Raw genomic sequence first — 20,000 nt, 5'->3', positions numbered from 1 at the left:
ATTTCAAAACACTGAGCTATTAACGGATGGCTAAGATGTCAGTTTATGAATTACATTAGTACTTTTCATTTTAGATATTAATTTTCTTCTTGACATTACCTGGGTGTTCAAAAATCTCTAATACAATGCCATTTTTTAAAATGTTTCTGTATTATCTGTCTTCTTTGCCTTTATATATGGAGGACTTGTAAATGTTACATAGAACAGACAATGTTGGTGATGTGAGAGTACCTCTAGAATCTTCTCTTTGTACATTCCCTTTTTGATATCAAACTATTGTAAAATATAATTTAAAAAAATTAAATTACAATTTTCTTAGTTCCATTATAATTCAGTTGGTAGCACTCATCCTTGGACCAGAAGACTGTGGGTCCAAATTTCATACTAGAATTAGGGCTTATAACCAGTGTTGAAAATGCAATTAAGGATACTGTACCTCTGATGAGACATTAAACCGGGTCCATATTGTCTATATCACATGGCTATCCATGTGGAAGTTAATCACTCACACAGAACTTTTAGAGTCAGGGATAAATCCCATGGTCTTGTCAACATTCTCTTCCTCAGTTATAAAACAGTCTAAGTGTACAGTATAAGGTAATATGAATCTTTGTTGAGTGCATAATGGTCACTAGTTTTTCTTGTTCTGCATAATGTTATTGTAAAACAATTTGGGTGCATAAAGCCAATTTATATTCAGTTTTTCTGGAAAGTTTAAAGACCAAATCCTGCTACTATATAATCAATGGCAAATTCTCATTGACATCACTCAGAGGAGACCTAAAGTATTTTTCACAAGGAACATTTATTCAGTAGACTAAAGGGGATTTTTAAAATCTTGTGAAGTCCTGTTATTCTGTATGGTCTTCCTTCCTTTCTAAAGATTTTAGAACTATTCGTTCATTAACATTCTCCTGTGAATGAATGGAGATCAAATTTAGAAAATAGCCAGGAAGAGAGATATATATATATTTGAAATGTGAAATACTGTAGTACTCTACAGTAACATCTACCTAAGCATACTCAATGGAGTCCCTGGTCATCAATGGCATTTGCTCAAGGGCTTGCTGTATATTCCAAACACGTTATACCGAACCATTGACTCTATGCTGAAAGGACAGAACATGCATGGTATAGACTATCTAACATTGTATTCAGCAACTGCCAAAAGAGGATATTTTAACAACCTTTTTTCCTTCTGAATAATTATAAACCAGAAATAGGGCCAGTTTTCTTTATAAAAAATTGTATCATTATATAAATAAATACAGACAATTAAAAACCTTTTAGAGTCACTGAACCAAAAAAACTAAAGCAAGATGACTTTGTAAATGTAAGAGGTATGTGCAATTATCTGAATAAATACAGATTGAGAGACAATTAATTTCCAAAGTTTGCATATGGTACATGGAGTTTCAGTTTTATGACACAGCCAGTTGTGCAGTACGGTTTCAAAGGCCCAGACGCAGGAAGCGACTTAGGTGCTACAATGCTCAGCATCGCAACACCTAACTTCTAGGCTTCTAGAAACATCACAAGAACAGCACTGCGATCCACAAAGCCTGAGGTAGGCGCCTAAGCTCCTATACAATGAATGGGGACAGATAGGAGCCTTAGACTGTGATCTACAAAGCCAGCATACTAGGTAAGGAGCCACTGAAGCCAGCCAATGGGCAACATCAACCAGATGTGTGCTAAAACCTGTCCCTATCATGGAGATAGGTGCCTAAGTCTAGGGTGCAGGGAGGTGCCAATCTTTGCTTGCAATCCACAAACCAGGGAAGACAGGCATTCAGATGCCTAAATCACGCGTGGGGCCCAATCTGGTAGACTTACTCAGAGACTACCTACTGGATCGGACCCTTCAGGTGAGTTAATACAAAACAGACTGGGGTAGGGGGAGAGGAGGACCACCTCCCTTACACCCTTTTGCCTAGCAGATAGGATACTCACCCAGGAGGTGGGAGGCCCTCAGTTCAAGTACACCCTCCTTCTGAGTAGAAGTGATTTGAACAGACGTGTGTTATGAAATATTCCAATGTGGGTCGCCCTCAAATCTTGCCTGTTGAAGTTGTTCCACTTCTATTAAATAATTGAATAATTAAATATTAATTGGGCCAGTGAAAGAATTACAATGCCTCGTGGTGAGGGCAGTCACCTGAGAGGTGGACAATCCCTTTTCAAATCCGCTGTCCCCCTCAGCAGGAGAGGGGACTATGTGAATAGCCTATCCACTAGGCTAAAGTTTATAAGGGAAGTCCTCCCTCTGACCCCAACTCCTGGCTGTTTTGTGTGAACTCGCCTGAGGGGCCAGATCTGTTAGGCGGCCGCTGACCATGCCTACCAGATCAGGCCCCTACACGCAACTTAGGGAGCTGAATGCCTATCTTCCCCAGTTTGTGACTTGCTCTGGGACTTAAGCAGGAGATAAGCACCCCCAAGTAACTAAAGCATGCGCACTGAAGCCTGACTCAAGGAGGAAATGGGCGCCCAGCTACCTAGTGAGACTGCAGCACACGTGCCCAGTGATAAAGCTTAGGCACTGAATGAGTTGAGGCACCTACAGGGTTAGAAGGCAATTGAGCAGGAGTTTTATGGATAATAGTGGTGCCTGAAAATGCGACTTAACTGCCTAAGTACCATCGTGGATCACACACAAATTCATGATCTGAATTTATGTTTTTAGTGTGAGGAGAGGTGTTGAAAAGATTTCCCTTCATTTTTAATTTGGAACTTGGGAACAGGATTGGGAATTTTCATATGTATTTCCATACTAGGTCTCTAAGCTTGTTAGCAGATTCTTACTCCTTGGTCTGTGCAATTTCCTGGAAAGCAGAGATGTGAACTACATAATTCACAGGGTAACACCACTAGGTAGATCCATATCGCTACACTGTTATTAGCTTTGAAAAAGTGTGAATGTGGCCACTCCGAAAGACAAGCTGCAAATATGAGGGACGTTTCTTTAAAAAATGAAAAAAAAAAAAAAACCCTTAAGTTCGAGAAAATAAAAATGGCTGGATGAAAAAAAATATGCTTACTTATAATTTTATAAGCAAATATAATAGCTACAGTTTTTTTAATTTGAATGTTGGAAATAACAACATAATTCTTCTCTTTTAAAAAAACTATATTAATTGATAAGTTATAACAAATACCATCTGGTCCAACCACTTCCAGCATTCCAGAGACCTGAAAAAATTGACAGGAAAATAATTCAACTTATCATTAAGAATTTTTTTTTATGGGGACAGTAAACAAATTTGTTAGCTGCATCTCGATATTCATCCAACTAGATAATTCTTCAAAATGCTCTTTTAAATGGAATCAGTCTGTTTCTTATAGAAATTAAGCCCCTTTACAAAGGTTACCACTCACATTAACAACTTTTACCTTTGTTTTAATATACAAAAGAGGGAGTGCAGTGAAGTCGGGACTATTCACATGTCAGATTGTATTTTAAACTAAATTAGCTTTCAAGTTATACAAGCATATTTTTATATGCTTTTGAAACCAGCAAACCCATATATTTCATTCTCAGTTTTAAAAAGTTTTCTATTAACAAAGGAAAAAATAGCTTCTTTAGACTTGATATACCAAATTTCTGCCTAGGTGTAGAGGAGATTTTACAGAAAATTTACGAAGTCCTGAAAAATAGGGTTTTATAATGGAAGTGCTGACACAATCTTAACTCTCAACAACATAAACTATGATGATATAATACCAGATACTAACAACAAAATTAGGCCTAACAAGACACTGAAATAAAAATGTCTTGATATCAAGTGGTTTTCACCAAAGAGATATTGAGTAACTATATGTAGGATTTACAACTGTGCAGGATGCATTCCTGAGATCCTGATTGCTATATGCACATCTGAGATATGAAGGATATTTGCATCAAGTGTCTTGTGCTTAATTCTTGAAAATCCTGTCTATCAAAAAAGGGGAACTTAACTTTTGAAAATAGAACAGCCATGCATGCCACAAAAGCAGATGAAATTTGATCATTTACATTGATAAAATACCATAAATTATTGGAGTATTACCAAGACTACATTTAAGCTGTGGGGGGAGACTTTAAAGAACAGAAAACAATAAATAATTCATATAATAAAGTATATAGTGCCTTACACAACCAGAAGATCAAAGTAAAAGACAAATTTTACTCTCGATTAGGACAGCAATTACTAATGCCCATAATGTGCATGCATTAGAAGGCAGAATTTGACACTAATTAAGCCACAAATCACTCCTATGAGTAGGAACCTAACAAATTCACGGTCCATTTTGGTCAAATTCTTGGTCATAGGATTTTAAAAATTGCAAATTTTATTATTTCAGCTATTTAAATCTGAAATTTCACAGTGTTGTAACTGTAGTGGTCCTGACCCAAAAAAGGAAGGGTTCCCAAAGTTAGGGTTACCATATCTAATAAACAAAAAAAGAGGACCCTCCACGGGCCCTGGCCCCGCCCATTTCCCCACCCCAGCCCCATCCGAACTCTGCCCCTTCCCCGCCCTAACTCCGCCCCCTCCTCCCTCCCACTCACAGCCACACGGAAAGGGCTGCCCGAGCGCTACCGGCTTCACGGTTTGCCGGGCAGCCCCCAGACCCTGTGCCCCCGGCGCTTCCCCAGCGCAGCTGGAGCCCGGGAGGGGAAGCACCCAGCCGGGGGCGCAGGGTCTGGAGGCTGCCCGGCAAACCGTGAAGCCGGTAGCACTTGGGCTTCGGACAGCCCCCTTGCCTCCGGACCCTGCGCCCCCAGCCGGGCACTTCCCCTCCCGGGCTCCGGCGGCGCAGGGTCCGGAGGCATGGCGGCTGCCCGAAGCCGGTAGCGCTCGGGCAGCTCGGCTCTTAAACAGAGCCGAAGAGTCAGGGGAGGAGCAGAGCCGCCGCGGCCGGAGGCTCTGCTCCTCCCCTGACTCTTCGGCTCTGTTTAAGAGCCGGGCTGCCCGAGCGCTACCGGCTTCGGACAGCCGCCATGCCTCCGGACCCTGCGCCGCCGGAGCCCGGGAGGGGAAGTGCCCGGCCGGCGGCTGGGGTCCGGAGGCAAGGGGGCTGCCTGAAGCCCATAGTGCTCGGGCAGTTCGGCTCTTAAACAGAGCCGAAGAGTCAGGGGAGGAGCAGAGCCGCCATTTTCCCGGATATGTTCGGCTTTTTGGCAATTCCCCCCGGACGGGGGTTTGAGTGCCGAAAAGCCGGACATGTCCGGGAAAAAGAGGACGTATGGTAACCCTACCAAAGTTATTGTTGGGAGGGGGGGAACCCTTACTCCTGCACTGCTGGTGCTGCCTTCAGTGCTGAACAGCTGAAGAGCAGCGGCTGTTGGTCGGGAGCCCAGTTCTGAAGGCAGAGGTGCCACCAGCAGCAGTGCAGAAGTAAGGGTGGCAATGATATGGTATTGCCACCCCTTCCTTCTGCGCTGCTACTGGGGGGGTGCTCCTTCAGAGCTGGATGCCCAGCCAACAGCTGCCACTCTGCCCACCCAGCTCTGAAAGCAGCACAGAAATAAGCGTGGCAATACCGTGACACTCTCAAATAACCTTGTGACCCCCCTGCAACTCCTTTTTGGGTCAGGACCCCCAATTTGAGAAACGCCAGTCTCCCCTGTGAAATCTGTGTTGTATAGGGTAAAAGCACACAAAAGACCAGATTTCACGGGGGTGGGGGGGGTTGGGGAGGGAGGACCAGATTTCATGGTCCATGATGTGTTTTTCATAACCTATGAGCCTGGGCAATTATATTAGACCTGTTAACAGATGAATACATTGAGTCATAGAGACAAGATCTAGGGGTAGATTTTTAAAGGTATTAAGGTGTCTACTGGGTTTTCAAAAGCATCTAAGCAGGTTAGGCACCAAACTCCCCAATTCTCTTACCCTGGTGCCTGCAGTGGGAGAGAGGTGTGTGTGTGTGGAAGGGAAATCTCTTACCTGGGGGCTGCAGTGGGCAGCCTGGGTGGGGGGAGGGGAAATCTCTTACCTGGGGGCTGCAGTGGGCAGCCTGGGTGGGGGGAGGGGAAATCTCTTACGTTGGGGGTTGTCATCCTGGGAGTCCCTGGGCCCCAGACCGCATTACACCTGGAGACAAAAGCAGGGTGTTTAGAAGCAGGGGCCGCACTCCCCAGGCACGGAAAGGCGCCGGGGAAGAAGCAGCGGACCCGCTACCTGTTTATGTCGCAGGCCAAGCTCGCTGGCAGGGTGACCGGCTCCCTCCAGCTACAACCAGAGCGCGGGAGCCAGGCCTGGCTGCCGGAGCGTGGCCATGGCAACAGCGGCGCCAAAGCAAAGAACAGCTAAGAACAGAGCCCAGCCTGCAACGCTCCTGCAGACGGGCCGGTGTTGCTCCGCCCACAGCCCCGCTACAGCCGGTGTAGCACAAACAGCTCTCGCTCCCCTTTTGCTACCTTGGGTGTACTGAGCATGCTCACTCGAACTGAGCATGCCCAGTAACCTTCGTTGTAGCCACTGCCCTCTCTCTGCCCTTACTTCTACTTTCGATTTGCTGCCTCCTCTTTGGGGGGGTTTAAAAGGATGAAGGGGGGCAAATTGCAGCGGGGGGGCTGCCAGGGTCTGAGCAGGGGGCAGGATTTTACTGGCCTGGGGGGTTCAAGCTACTGTAGCTAGCGGCAGAAGAGGGGCTGAAGGGCAAAAATCGGTGGTGGGGGGGTGAGAGCCGGGGTTAAGCAGGGGGAGGGGAGACACTGCCAGACCCCGTGCGGGTACAAAACCCCCGTTTAGGGAGGGGGAGGGGGGGAGACAGTGACCCCGTGGGATGAGCCACCCACTGTGCTCGCTAATCTAGGGGTGTGGGGGGGGGGCAGAGGCTGTTTTTGTTCTTCTCACAGGACTCTGCATGTCAGCCTTGGAGCAGGGGGCGGGTTCCTGAGACTGGGGTCTTAAAGGCACAGGCCTCCAATTCCTAGCCTGTCAAAGCTTAATCACCGCAGCTCCTCTCTATCCTCCTATACAAGTGTTGCAGGGCCAGGGCCGCCCAGAGGGGGGGGCAAGTGGGGCAATTTTCCGCAGGGGCCCCCATGAATATGTCGGAGGCTTCCCCCGCCTCCGTCTTCCCCCGGTGTCTCAGCGTGCCGCGTCCGGGAGTGGCCCTGGCGCACTGCAGCGCGGTGGCTCCAACGCTGTCCGGGGCCGCTCCTGGTCGCAGCACGCTGAGGCTCCAGGAGAGGGGGTAAGCGCCATGGTAAGGGGTGGGGCACCCCCCCGACCCCATCCTAACCATCACCATCACCCAGCAACAGCCCATTATGTAATTGCAAATGTATACATACCATTAAAGCATTTAATGTTTTTAAATAATGTATTTAGTGTATTTTCAAATTATTACAAATTAATTTTTGAATGTATGTCACTGGTTATTTTTTACATTTCCAAATACATGTTACTATAGTATTGCAACTTTTTTTATGGAAGGGGCCCCCAAAATTGCTTTGCCCCAGGCCCCCTGAATCCTCTGGGCGGCCCTGTACACAGCTACGTTACTGCTCCAGCCAGGAGACTGAATGCGGTGAAATATTGTACAGACACTCCCTCCCTCCAACTCTGTCTCTCACATTTTGAATATGTGAAAGTGTCTTCTATCAGTTTCTATGCCTATATGAAATCACTGCAGCTCATTTCTCTTATATAATGTGCTGAGTTGCTAACTCCCTCCCAGAGCCCACATGTCTGCACCCCCTCCTGTACTCCAATCCCATGCCCCAGGTCAGAGCCTGCACCCCTCACTCAAACTCCCCATAGCCTGCAACCCTCCTGCACCCCAACTCCATCCCAGAGCCTGCACCCCAAAAAGGGCTGGATTAACTTTTTGTGGGCCTGGTGCTAAACATATTTGTGGTCCCCAAGGGGGGAAATGGGGACATGGGGCATGGGGGGCAGAGTCCTCAGAGCGACAGGCTGGCCGGGGGCAATGGGAGATGGGTCATGGCATGGCAGGGACAACCCTGCTCCACCCAGCCCAGTACAATGGCACTGTTTACAAACCGGGAGCTGCCAGACGCACACAGGCCAGCCCGGCCCTGTGCTCCCATCATGCTTCTTCCCCTTCGGGGCGGGCCCATGACCCCAAGGTGATACCAGAGTGGCCCCTTTGGTTGATCTGCTTCCTCCTGGCTAATGTGACAAATTGATCTATTGTACGATTGAGGCGCGCTCTTTCATGTATTTGTGTGTGAGTCCGTGAAAAGGGAGGTAAGCTTTGCGGGTACGGAGCATGCCCCTGAGCCCAAGGTGAGACCAGAGTGGCCCCTTTCATCGATCTGCTTCCTCTTGGCTAATGTGACACAGTGATCTATTGGATGATTGAGGTGTGCTGTTTTACGTTTTTGTGTGTGAGTACGTGAAAAGGGAGGTAAGCTTTGGGGGTACGGAGCATGCCCCTGAGCCCAAGGTGAGACCAGAGTGGCCCCTTTCATCGATCTGCTTCCTCCTGGCTAGCATGCCCCTGAGCCCAAGGTCATACCAGAGTGGCCCCTTTCATTTTTTCCACTGGCTTCCTCCTTCCTTATTTCCAATGACTTGGCTGCTCATGCACCTGTCACTGGTCCATGGGGTTGCGAATCAGGAGGGATGGGGTTTGTGGTCAAAAACACTCACAGTCTGCTTCCTCCTGGATAATGTGCCAAATTGATCTATTGGACAATTGAGGCACGCTGTTTCATGTTTTTGTATGTGAATACGTGAAAAGACCCCCACAAACCCCCATGCCCAGTGCCCTCCCACAGACCACTCCGACCCCCCCAGATCCTCTCACTGCCCAGTGCCCCCTAGCTGTAGACCCCCCACAGCCCTCCCACAACTGCACAGTGCCCTGCCCCTCCCCGCCCAGAGCCCCCCCACAGATTCCCTCACTACCCAGTGCCCCCCACCGCCCCACTGCCACAACTGCACAGTGCCCCACCCAGACCCCTGCACACTTCCCAGTGCCCCAACACACACAGATCTCCCCACCCCCCACTGCACAGCACCCCCCCAGACCCACTAGAGACCTACTCTCCCACACCCTAACCCCCAGCCACAATACCCGGCCCTGATGGGAGGTGACTGTGTCTGCCAGGCTGAGCTGGCAGTGCAGCCAGAGCTTGTCCTGGGGCAGGATAACTCCGGCCCCTTGGGGGTGCAATCAGCCAGGCTGGAGCAGGAGCAGGGCCTACCCAGGCCAGGCTCTCTCAGGACCCACATGCCTGGCAGGACCCAGCTGAGCCTCCCACACTCTCCCCCTCCCCCAGCCGTCCTCTGTGACTGGCTGAGACTGGCCCAGCCTCTGCACCAATCCCAGGTGGCTCTTTCCCTGGGGAGGCAGGTGGGGCCCCACAGGTCCCAGGCAGTGGCAGTGGAGACAGCTCAGAGCTGGAGCAGTGCTGGAGAGTGGGGCATATCCCTGGGACATGACTCCTGAGATCCCATTGGCCCCGTGGCCAGCAGCCCTGCCAAGCCCACATGGTGGCACCCAGCTGCTGGGTGATGAGCCCCCTACAGCAGCGGCATAGCCAGGTTCTAACATCAGGGATTTCTTGTATTATGTATAGTGAGTGTATTATATAAAAATCAGGTAGTAGGGTTTACAATGTTCTAACAAGAGATTATGCTATTATCATTATCCAGTCAACTTGCACACTACTATTTTGAATTAGTGATAATTCACAGAGAGAGAAAGAAGAAAGCTGAATTTAGAGAATAATTATTAACCAGATTCTTGGTTATTCACCAGCCACTTTGCTCCAGTCCATAGCAAAAGCACCATAAACCCAGTAGAATCTGGCCAAGAGAATATTCACCTCAAATTGTCATCTGCTACACTCCCCCCCCCCCCCCATTCCCAGTCACCACTATTCAGCAGGGCCGCCCAGAGGGGGGGGCAAGTGGGGCAATTTGCCCCAGGCCCGGAGTATGTCGGAGACTCCCCCCACTTCCGTCTTCCCCCATCCCATCCCCCGGCGTCCTGGATGTGGTACGCTGAGGCTCTGATAGAGGGGGTAAGCGGCATGGTAAGGGAGGGGCCGGACAACCCCCTGTCCCCATCCCCCCACAGCCATGACCCCCAGCTCCGAGCCCAGCCCCTCTGAGCCGGACACCCCCTGACCCCCATCTCCCCACATCCCTGAGCCCAGCCCCTGTGAGCCGGGCACCCCGCAACCCAGAGCCCAGCTCCCCCCGGAGCCCTGGGCAACAGCAGCACCACCCCCAGGCAGCGACAGCCCATTTGCACCAAGCAACACCATCACCCAGCGACAGCCCATTATGTAACTGCAAATGTCTACATCCCATTAAAGCATTTAATGTTTTCAAATACTGGATTTAGTGTATTTTCAAATTATTACAAATTAATTTTTGAATGTATTTCACTGGTTATTTTTTACATTTCCAAATACATGTTACTATAGTATTGCAACTTTTTTTTAATGGAAGGGGCCCCAAAATTGCTTTGCTTTGTAATAGTTTGAAAATACACTAAATACATTATTTAAAAACATTAAATGCTTTAATGGTATGTATACCAGCTGCTTAGCTGCAGTGCGCCAGGGCCGCTCCCGGACACGGCGCACTGAGACGCCGGGGGATGGGGGAAGACAGATGCAGGGGGAGCCTCCGACATATTCATGGCGGCCCCTGTGGGGCCCCCAGGGCCTGGGCCAAATTGCACCACTTCCCCCCCCGCCCCTCCCCCCCGGGCGGCCCTGAGACAGTCTCTCGCCTAGACCTAGACCAGTTTCAACAGATTTAAAATTTTTATTAAGATGATTTAAAAAAAAAAAAGTGAACAGAGTTTGAGCATAGAAGTTTCTGGTTATCAGGGAATACTGTACAGAATTATCGATGGTGCAAAGTTTGGTTTAAAATCAGGTGGCATAAGGAATACATAATTTGCAATATCCCCGATTGGGGGTAAAAGGTTGATGGGTCACAGTACAGGCATTGAGATATGAGGGTATGAAGTTCATATAGTGGCTATGTACGAGTGTGGAGTATAATGAGTAGATATAATGATGAGAATGGATTGACCCTCATTTGGTGAGATTTAATGTTCAGGGAGTTTATGGTTCCAGTAATTCTCTACAGATTTGTCACCAAGATCAAGGACTGCAGTGAAAAGACAGCAAGGCCTGTGTGCTGGACTTGTGTGTAGAAGCTGATTCACAAATATTCAGTGTAGTGTATTATATGGTGTCATCTTACATCCTTCCCAAGGGCAAAAATCTTCTGAAACAATGAAGGCTTGGGCTCATAACCAGTGGCTGCAGAACTTTTGGATGCGAAGTCCACATCTCTGCATCTGTGTGCAAAACTCACCAAAATAAAAGCTGCACTGACAATGGAAAAGAAAAAAAATTGCACTATGGGGATCTACAACAACCGATTCTTATTGGTCAATCAGTGGTCTCTCTCCTAAACCAAGGTGGACAGAATTTCTTTAATGTAAGTAGTCACAACATATTGTTAAAGCTCATTTTATGCTCAATGCTGTGTTATTATCTCTGCAGTCACAGATAATAACGGTCTTCTTGGGGAATCAGGGCACAGTATCCAGTCTGCAAGACACACACACGCCCCCCAGCTTGAACAAAACCCCATCCCTCCCATTTTGCAACCATCCCCCCCCCAGAGGAAGCAGAGCGTGAGTGTTTTCGACCACAAACCCCATCCCTCCCGTTTTGCAACCTCCCCCAGAGGAAGCAGAGCGTGAGTGTTTTCGACCACAAACCCCATCCCTCCCGTTTTGCAACCTTCCCAGAGGAAGCACAGCGTGAGTGTTTTCGACCACAAACCCCATCCCTCCCATTTTGCAACCACCCCCCAGAGGAAGCAGACCGTGAGTGTTTTCCACCACAAACCCCATACCTCCCGTTTTGCAACCATCCCCCAGAGGAAACAGACTGTGAGTGTTTTCGACCACAAACCCCATCCCTCCCGTTTTGCAACCATCCCCCCCAGAGCAATGGTTTCCAAACTTTAACAACCTGTGAACCCTTTTCACTAAAATGTCAAGTCTCGCGAACCCCCTCCTAAAAATGAATATATCTAGGGATTTTCTCCTTTACCTGAGTATAAATTACAAAAGTAGTGATCTTGGAAATATAAAATTTGTTTTTATGACATGCCTATTACACACTATTTATTATTATTATTTATCATTACAGTATTTTTATTACATTATGAAAATGGCAGCACTCTTCCAAGATCTCACTTTCATAGCTTGTATCACTTTGAATAAGCCTGTTATAAGACAAGACTCCTATGTTTCATCAAAGAGTATGAGATGTGAAACAGCATGAAGGTATTTAAGAAGTCAACTCAAAGAATTCCTCCTACACAAGCATTCAGGTCTTGAGCAGGCCAGGCAAACAACGCACGTTACAACAAAGCTTAAACTTGTTCTTCATAATATTTTAAAAACAATACTAGCTGTGTGTTTAATTTTAAAAATAGCAAAAAATATCCACCTCCCTTTCCATTTCTTATAAGGAGTCTTGACGTTTAAATCTCCTCAGTGTGATAGAGATGCTTGTTTTGATGTGCTTAGCTCTTGGAAGTCCAGGGGCTCCGGGCCGCTGGCCCTGTGCCGGGGTCCCTAGGGACAGCTCTGTCCGCCATTAAGGAATTTTTTCCCAAGAAGCCCCTGTAACATTTCACGAACCCCCAGGGGTTCACAAACCCCAGTTTGGGAACCATTGCCCCAGAGGAAGCAGACCGTGAGTGTTTTCGACCACAAACCCCATCCCTCCCGTTTTGCAACCATCCCTGGACCAGTGACAGGTGCATGAGCAGCCAAGTCATTGGAAATAAGCAAGGAGGAAGGAAGCCAGTGGAAAAAATGAAAGGGGCCACTCTGGTCTCACCTTAGGCTCAGGGGCATGCTCCTTTCCCCCAAACCCTACCTCCCTTTTCACAAATTCAATGAAAGGGGCCACTCTGGTCAGGAAGCAGATCGGGATTGTTTTTGACCACATAACCCATCCCTCCTGATTCGCAACCCCATGGACAGGCGGTAGCAAGTTAACAAACTGTTTACCAAACTGTCACGTTGCGTGGCAGAAACCGCTCCCAGTTGCAAAAGGGGAGGGTTGTATTTTGTGCTGCTACATCGGCGAGCGCTCCCTGGGGGCGGACAGCGGGGAGCCCGACGCCTGCGGGGCCCGCTTGGCAGCCGGTCCCCCAGGCAGACAGGCCCGGATTGTCTCAGGACGGCAAAGCAGCGAGTGTGCCCCGCAGTGGGTGGGGTGTCCGCTCAAGAGAGAGCGCGCTCCCCGCCCGGCCGCCAGCAGTGAATAGGTGCAGGGTGCAGCTAGGTTCCCAACCCTCTAGGACTGTCCTGCAGTTGCTAGGAATTAAAGATGGATTTTTAATTAAACATTATGTCACGTGTCAAAGCCAGTAACAGTCAGTGTAAGCAATGCGGTTTCTGCACTGGCACGGCATCAATCTAACTACATCAACAGTGACTTTTATGCCTCTCCTGAAGATGGAGTTATTAATTCAGCATACCATGGCAGTTATATCAGCGGGAGGCCCCGCCCCTTCTCTGTGGCCCTGGCCCTGGCCCTGCCCCTGCTCACTCCATCGTCCTCCCTCGCTCTCTCGCTCTCCCCCACCCTCACTCATTTTCTCCAGGCTGGGGCAGGGGTTTGGGTGCAGGAGGGGGCTCCGGTCTGGGACAGGCTCTGGGAGGGAGTTTGGGTGCAGGAGGGGGCTAGGGGTTGGGGTGTGGTGTGGGCTGTGAGCGAGAGTTTGGGTGCAGGAGGGAGTGTGGGGTGCGGGCTTTAGCTGGGAAGTGCTTACCTAGGGCAGCTCCTGGAAGTGGAAGCATGTCTCTGCAGCTCCTAGGCGCAGGCAGGGGCAGCCAGGGGGGTCTCTGCTTGCTGCCCCTGCCTGCATGCGCTGCCCCCGCAGCTTCCATTGGCTGCCATTCCCGGGCAATGGGAGCTGTGGAGTTGGTGCTCGGGATGGAGGCAGCGCACAGAGACACCCTGGCCACCCCTGCCTGTGCCACAGGGACATGCCACTGCTTCAGGGAGCCACATGGAGCCAGGGCAGATAGGGAACCTGCCTTAGCTCTGCTGCACCATCCCTGCCGACCGGACTTTTGGCCTATTAAAATCTCCCGGATTGCTTTTAATAGCAACCGGGAGATTGAGGCAGATTCCGGGAGACTCCTGGCTAGTCCTATGAGCAACATAAGTTTCACCGGCATAAACGCTTGTGTGCATAGTGCTATGTTGGCGGGAGTTGCTCTCCCACCGACATAACTACTGCTGCTTGTTTAGGTGGTTTTATTATGTTGACAGGAGAGCTCTCTCTCATTGGTATAGAGTGACTACACATTTTTCAAAAGCAAAAACAAAATAAATTATATGTTGTGTGATAACTCCCTGTCACGCCCCGTCAGGACAACTACAAGAGAGCCAAACTTTGAAAGTCTCAAAGCTCAGGCCAGAAGAAATAGAACATTAATTCTCTGGGCACATGAGCAAATTAGAAAAGCAACATACTTGTTCTTAATAATGAGACTCTGACCCTGCAAATATTTACATATGTGCTTAACTTTAATGTGCTTATCTCCAGACTGAAAGGTAGGGTATGTCTTTTCCATAAGTTGCTTCCTCTGCCAAGGTAGAGCTTCTTCAAGGTCCTGTGGAATAGCTAGCTCTATGCTGCATCCTCCCATTGTAGATTCTAGCAACAGGCTGCATGGCCAGAACATGTTGTGCTGTATTCTAGCTAGTCTTGACTGCCCAGAGCCATGAGAAGCATGAGTGTAAATTGGGCCTTGTCTACACAAGAGAGTTACACTGCAGATGAAAACTACAGATGTGATTTTAAACCGATTTAGTTAAACCAGTATAAACCCCTCTGTGGACACTTATTTCACTAAGGTTACCTTTCAGATTTTGGGATCTGTCTTTTCAATATGTATCTATAACTCACAATAGCATAAATGCATAATGTTTTGCATTCTTTGGGAGCACATAAGCCCTAGAAAACAACATAAGCCAGCTGCACACTGATGAGCTTTATTGAATGGGATTCTACCTGAAATTCACCTGGTTTCTGAAAGGGAACAAGTAATTCATACAAATTAGCTTTCTTACTCCAGTCAGACCTCCTACATTTTCTTGGTTGTGTTCTTTCATGCTAAGAGCTACACAAGGGACTGGGAATTACTACAGATGTATGGCTCTTGCCTTTTGTGAGATCCAAGGGGATGGGAGAGAAGAGAATTGAGATTCTTCATTCTGTACTGTTTAAGAACCATACTTGTGAGTATATGGGCTGAGGGATTATTTTATTCATCTCTACTGGATCCTGCAGGAGCTAGGTCGGGGGATTCTTGTCCAAAGGTGAGTGCTCCCCAATGAAAACTATTTCCTTCTCTTTTCCATCACCCTCTGGATTATTAGAGGGGCGATAATCCTCAGACCCCTGCCTCTCTTCTCTCTCTTCTTGAGGTATGTGACCCTTTTCAAGAAATGTCTTCAGCTGACAGGGCTGGGGGAGGGAAGAACCTGCCTTTGGTGGGATGTTGGGGGTGCACTGAGCATGCTCATTGCAGTCCTCCATGTCATTTCCAAGAACTGATTGGGGTAGAGCCACATATTAGTATAGCAATTTTAGAGTTTGCATACATTATGGTGTTGCTCCAAAGTCAGTTTTACTTATAGTACCCCATGGTATCAGTCAGTCTTAATTACTCTGATAACACTTCTCACAGTTCTGTCTGGTTGTTATCTCTGGCTAACTTAACTATTCAAACACTGAACATACCCTCTATTACCTTTCCTTTGCAAATACTGTAGATTTAATAAGCTGTATAATGACCTTGACAATCTTTTTGTTAAAAAGCTCATAAGATTTGGTCTCATTAGGCACATATAAGATTTGGTTAATATTTGGGGAAAATGGAAAAGATGATTACCTTTGACTACTGAAAAATGTTCAGAACTGGGAGGAGAATCATGGCCAGGGTGTTATCATGTACATGAAGAGTAACTCCAATGAAGTCAATGGAGTTACACTGTTGTAAAATAATGTATAATAAAGAATCAAGCCAACATGCAATTTTTTTTAAGTGTAAAGTAATCAGGTGTCAAGATTTTGATTGACCCTTGCTGCGCTCTTCAAAGACCTTCCCTCCACCACTGCCCTGCAAGGGCAAAGTACAAGCACAGTCACTGCAAAAAGAGACTGCTCTGTTCTTGCTCTCTCTAGGGAGCAAATCACCCAGAAGGGGATGGGAGGAGGTGGGGCCATTGCCTCCCTTCCCTGAGAAATGGCACAGAATGCCCACTGGATAGCCTCAGACTGCCTTATCTTTACACCAATTTTTTTAAAGGGGTCCTCACTGGTGAGCATAACTTCAGTGCTAGGCAAACTGGTAGAAAGTATAGCAAAAAATTGGGTTATCAGATATATAGAGATGTACATTATTTGTTGGGGTAGAGTCAACATGGCTTTTGTAAAAGGAAGTCATACCTCACCAATCCATTAGAATTCTTTCAGGGTATCAACAAGCATGTGGATAAGGGTGATCCAGTCAATATAGTGTACTTGGATTTTCAGACAGTCTTTGATAAGGTCCCTCACCAAAAGCTCTTAAGGAAACTAAGTAGTGATGGGATAACAGGGAAGTTCTCTCAATTATCAGTAATTGGTTAAAACATAGGAAACAAAGAGAAGGAATTAATGGTCAGTTTTCACAATGGGAAGGGATAAACAATGGGGAGTGATCCCCCAAGAATCGGTACTGGGACATATGCTGTTCAGCAGATTAATTAATGATTTGGAAAAGGAAGTGAACAGTGCAGTGTGAAAGTTTGCAAATGTTACAGAGTTATTTAAGACAGTTAAGTCCAAAGCTGACTGAGAAGAATTACAGGGGACCTCACAAAACTGAGTAGTGGGCAGCAAAATGGCAGATGAAATTCAACATTGAAAAGTGCAAAGTAATGCTGTAAAATGGGAATGCTCACCACCAGTGCCGCTTAGGGCTCAGGCAGGGGTGCAGGAGGTGATTACTCCTTCTCACTTATAGTCCTGTCCTTCAGCTTTCCCTAGGACTTTTGGTGGGCAGTCATGTTCTGCACCTTAGGGTGCTATGCAGCTGCCTACCCCCGGAACAATTTACTAACCATGTTTCCCTTCTTCCTATGGAGGGAATTATAGAACAACAAACACAGTCTCTAACCTTCCCAATCAGTCAACCATCTCTCCTTTGTAGGTCGTATAAGGTCTGTTTATCCAGGTCTCGGACTATGAGAACTCCTGGGACAGTACTTGCTCAGAGCAGAGATCTACTTCCTTCCATTGCTTGCTCTCCTCTGACTAGCTCTGCTTCCCCTTTTAAGCACCGTCTCCAACTTGTGCAGGCTTTGCAGGTGTGGCTTGTTGGGGGCACCTGGGCCCAGTATTGCTCCTTAACTCCTTGTTCTCTAGTGTGGAGTTTGTCCACCCAGTCACAAAAGCATACTGGAAAATATAATCCCAACTACACACATATAATGATGGGTTTTAAATGAGCTGTCACCTCTCAAGAAAGAGACCTTGAAGTCATTGTGCATCGTTCTCTGAAAACTTCAGCTCAATGTGTAGCTGTGGTCAAAAAGGCTAACAATATGTTAAGAACTATTAGGAAAGGGATAGAAAATAAGGCAGATAATATAATTCCAGTATATAAAGCCATGGTTCACCTCCACCTTGACTACTGTGTCCAGTTCTGGTCACCCTATCTCAAAAAGGATATTGTGGAACTGGAAAAGGTTCACAGAAGGCAACAGAGGATCAAGGATAGGAATGGCTTCTATTCAAGGAGAGACTAAAAAGATTAGGGCTGTTCATCTTAAAAAAGAGACTATTGGGGGGGGGCATAATAGAAATCTATAAAATCATGAATGGTGTGGAAAAAGTGAATAGAGAAGTGTTATTCGCCCTTTCCCACAATACAAAAGCCAGGGGGTCACCCAATGAATTAATAGGCATCAGGTTCAATACAAACAAGAAGAAATACTTTTTCACATAATGCACAATTAACTTGTGGAACTCATTGTCATGGGATGTTGTGATGGCCAGAAGTATAACTGGGTTAAAAAAGAACTAGATACTTTTATGGAGGATAGGTCCTTCAACAGCTATTAGCCAAGATGGTTAGGGATGTAACCCCATGCTAAGGGCAATTCTGAACTGCCAGAAGCCAGGAGGGGAAGATAGAGTGGATTTCTCTTACAGTAGATGCATGACATATTTTTCTCAAGTTTGGCATGAAAATCTACCAGACCTGTGGATTGGCAGGTAAATCCATCATCTGCTGAGGTAACTGAAATCTGCATATCTTTAAATAAGAATTCAGATGAATCTTCACTAAAATGGGTATATAATTAATGAGTAAACCTACATCTTTTAAAATAGTTGGAAGAATAAAAAAAAAGAATAGAGGCTCTATTCTGAAGTCATAAATTTTCTTTTCAATAAACTGGATACTCTATGTGTGTACTTCACTACACATAGCGTGAAACTCACCCAGATGAGGACCAGCACAATGCCTATGCACTGCTTAAGACTCACTTAAAGGTGCATAGGTACTGTTCTGGTCCTCTGCATGGAGTGAATATAATGAATAATACCTAAGCTACAAATGGACTGCCACATGTCTAATGATTATACCAAAGCCTGAAATACTATTGGGGATAATGTTTCAGCATAATAAAGTGAAGGATAGAATGTACATCATGTCCAATAAATAAAGCTATCAAGATGTCAGCAAGTATATAATATTGCCTGTTTCTTCCATATTCAACAGTCTATGAGATGAGATATTAGTAATGACAATGTTCAAATTTGTAATATGTGAGCTAGAGTTACTCTAAAATTAATGTAACCTATAGATATCTGCAAAAATCCCAGTACGCCCCAATTATGTGATTAAATCTTTAACAAATTACATCTATTTGTTTTCTGTCATGGAGGGAAGAATCATACATGTGGACATTATTTTACTGGATACCTCAATCCAGTAAGAGACTTTAAAAATAGCTGCCTGTAGCAACTAATCTGATTCAGATGCAACACAGTATAACTAGCAAGTGTATAAGAGAAATTTACAACAGAAAAAAAATTATATTATGCTTAGAAAAAAAGAGGTTCTGGGTAATAAAATGTTAACCCTCATAAGATAGAATCCATCTGAAACAACACAAAAATGCCTAGGAATAATTTATAACACAGGATCTATTCTGATGCTGATTTTTATGCAGAACTTCCTACTGTGGGTTAAATTTACCAGTCATGCTATTAATAAATCATAATCTGTTAGATTAGCTACATCACCTTCAATGGTTTTACAACTTTATAAACATCACTTTAACTTGGAAGATTTTAAAAATATATCATTTACCTTTCATTTTTTAAAAAAATTTCATTGTCACTGTTGCTTTTTACCTAACATGTGTGTTTAAAGAAGAGATTTCCCTTCACAGTTTACTTTTTCCTTCTACTCAGTTCGGAAGTCAAGTTATGCAGCTGAAATTGTGATATATTTACTTCTACAGTAACAGACGGAGATCCTCATAAACCCAAGAGTACGGTTTTGTTGGATTATCAAGCAGAGAGGGAATGTGATCTGTAAAGACTAAAATTCTCATTTTGAAATCCTCACTTAGGCATGAGTCCTACTGAAGTCATATGAGTCGTGTCTGGCTCAAGGCCTGAGTCAGGATTGCAGGTTTTGGCCCTATAGCTAATAATAGTCATGGGGAATATATCTTTTTCTTTTAATATAGAACGTTCTCTTTTTTCAAGTTTCCCCAGGTGTGAAAGTCACCTTTCAACACTGTACAGAAAACATTTCAAGATTTAATTTTTGAGACCATATAATGTATTTTTCTTATAAATTAATTTGAATTAACTGTGAGATAAATTAGCCTATATGATGTGTCTGTTATAGCAACTAAGATTTAAAGTTCAGAGCTGAACTGACCTTAAATAGCACACATA

The 20,000-nt window shown here is 46.0% G+C and overlaps 1 protein-coding gene across 23 annotated transcripts in view; it reads right to left on the bottom strand.

Annotated features, from left to right (window-relative positions):
• The window catches only part of ERICH2 (glutamate rich 2), a 41,462-nt gene extending 34,944 nt beyond the window's left edge, over positions 1–6,518 (bottom strand). For 3 of the 23 annotated variants that reach the window (XM_065561825.1, XM_042860750.2, XM_042860752.2), the window contains exons 1-2: positions 6,171–6,505; positions 6,035–6,083 (exon numbers count right to left, since the gene is read on the bottom strand). Coding sequence is in view for 13 of the 23 variants with exons in the window: in XM_042860749.2 (XP_042716683.2) it covers positions 3,159–3,192; positions 6,035–6,049 (49 nt within the window). In the remaining 10 variants the exon portion in view is untranslated. Of the gene's footprint in view, positions 1–1,013; positions 1,759–1,953; positions 2,083–3,158; positions 3,193–6,034 lie in introns of those variants that run through there. The other 20 variants (XM_065561814.1, XM_065561818.1, XM_065561821.1 and 17 more) reach the window with 17 other exon arrangements.
• Positions 6,519–20,000: the final 13,482 nt, after the last annotated feature.

This window comes from Chrysemys picta, chromosome 11, assembly GCF_011386835.1.
Source record: "Chrysemys picta bellii isolate R12L10 chromosome 11, ASM1138683v2, whole genome shotgun sequence".
In the NCBI taxonomy this organism is placed as follows: domain Eukaryota; kingdom Metazoa; phylum Chordata; order Testudines; family Emydidae; genus Chrysemys; species Chrysemys picta.
The sequence above is the reverse complement of the archived record's forward strand: the minus strand, read 5'-3'. Positions and strand labels throughout refer to the sequence as shown.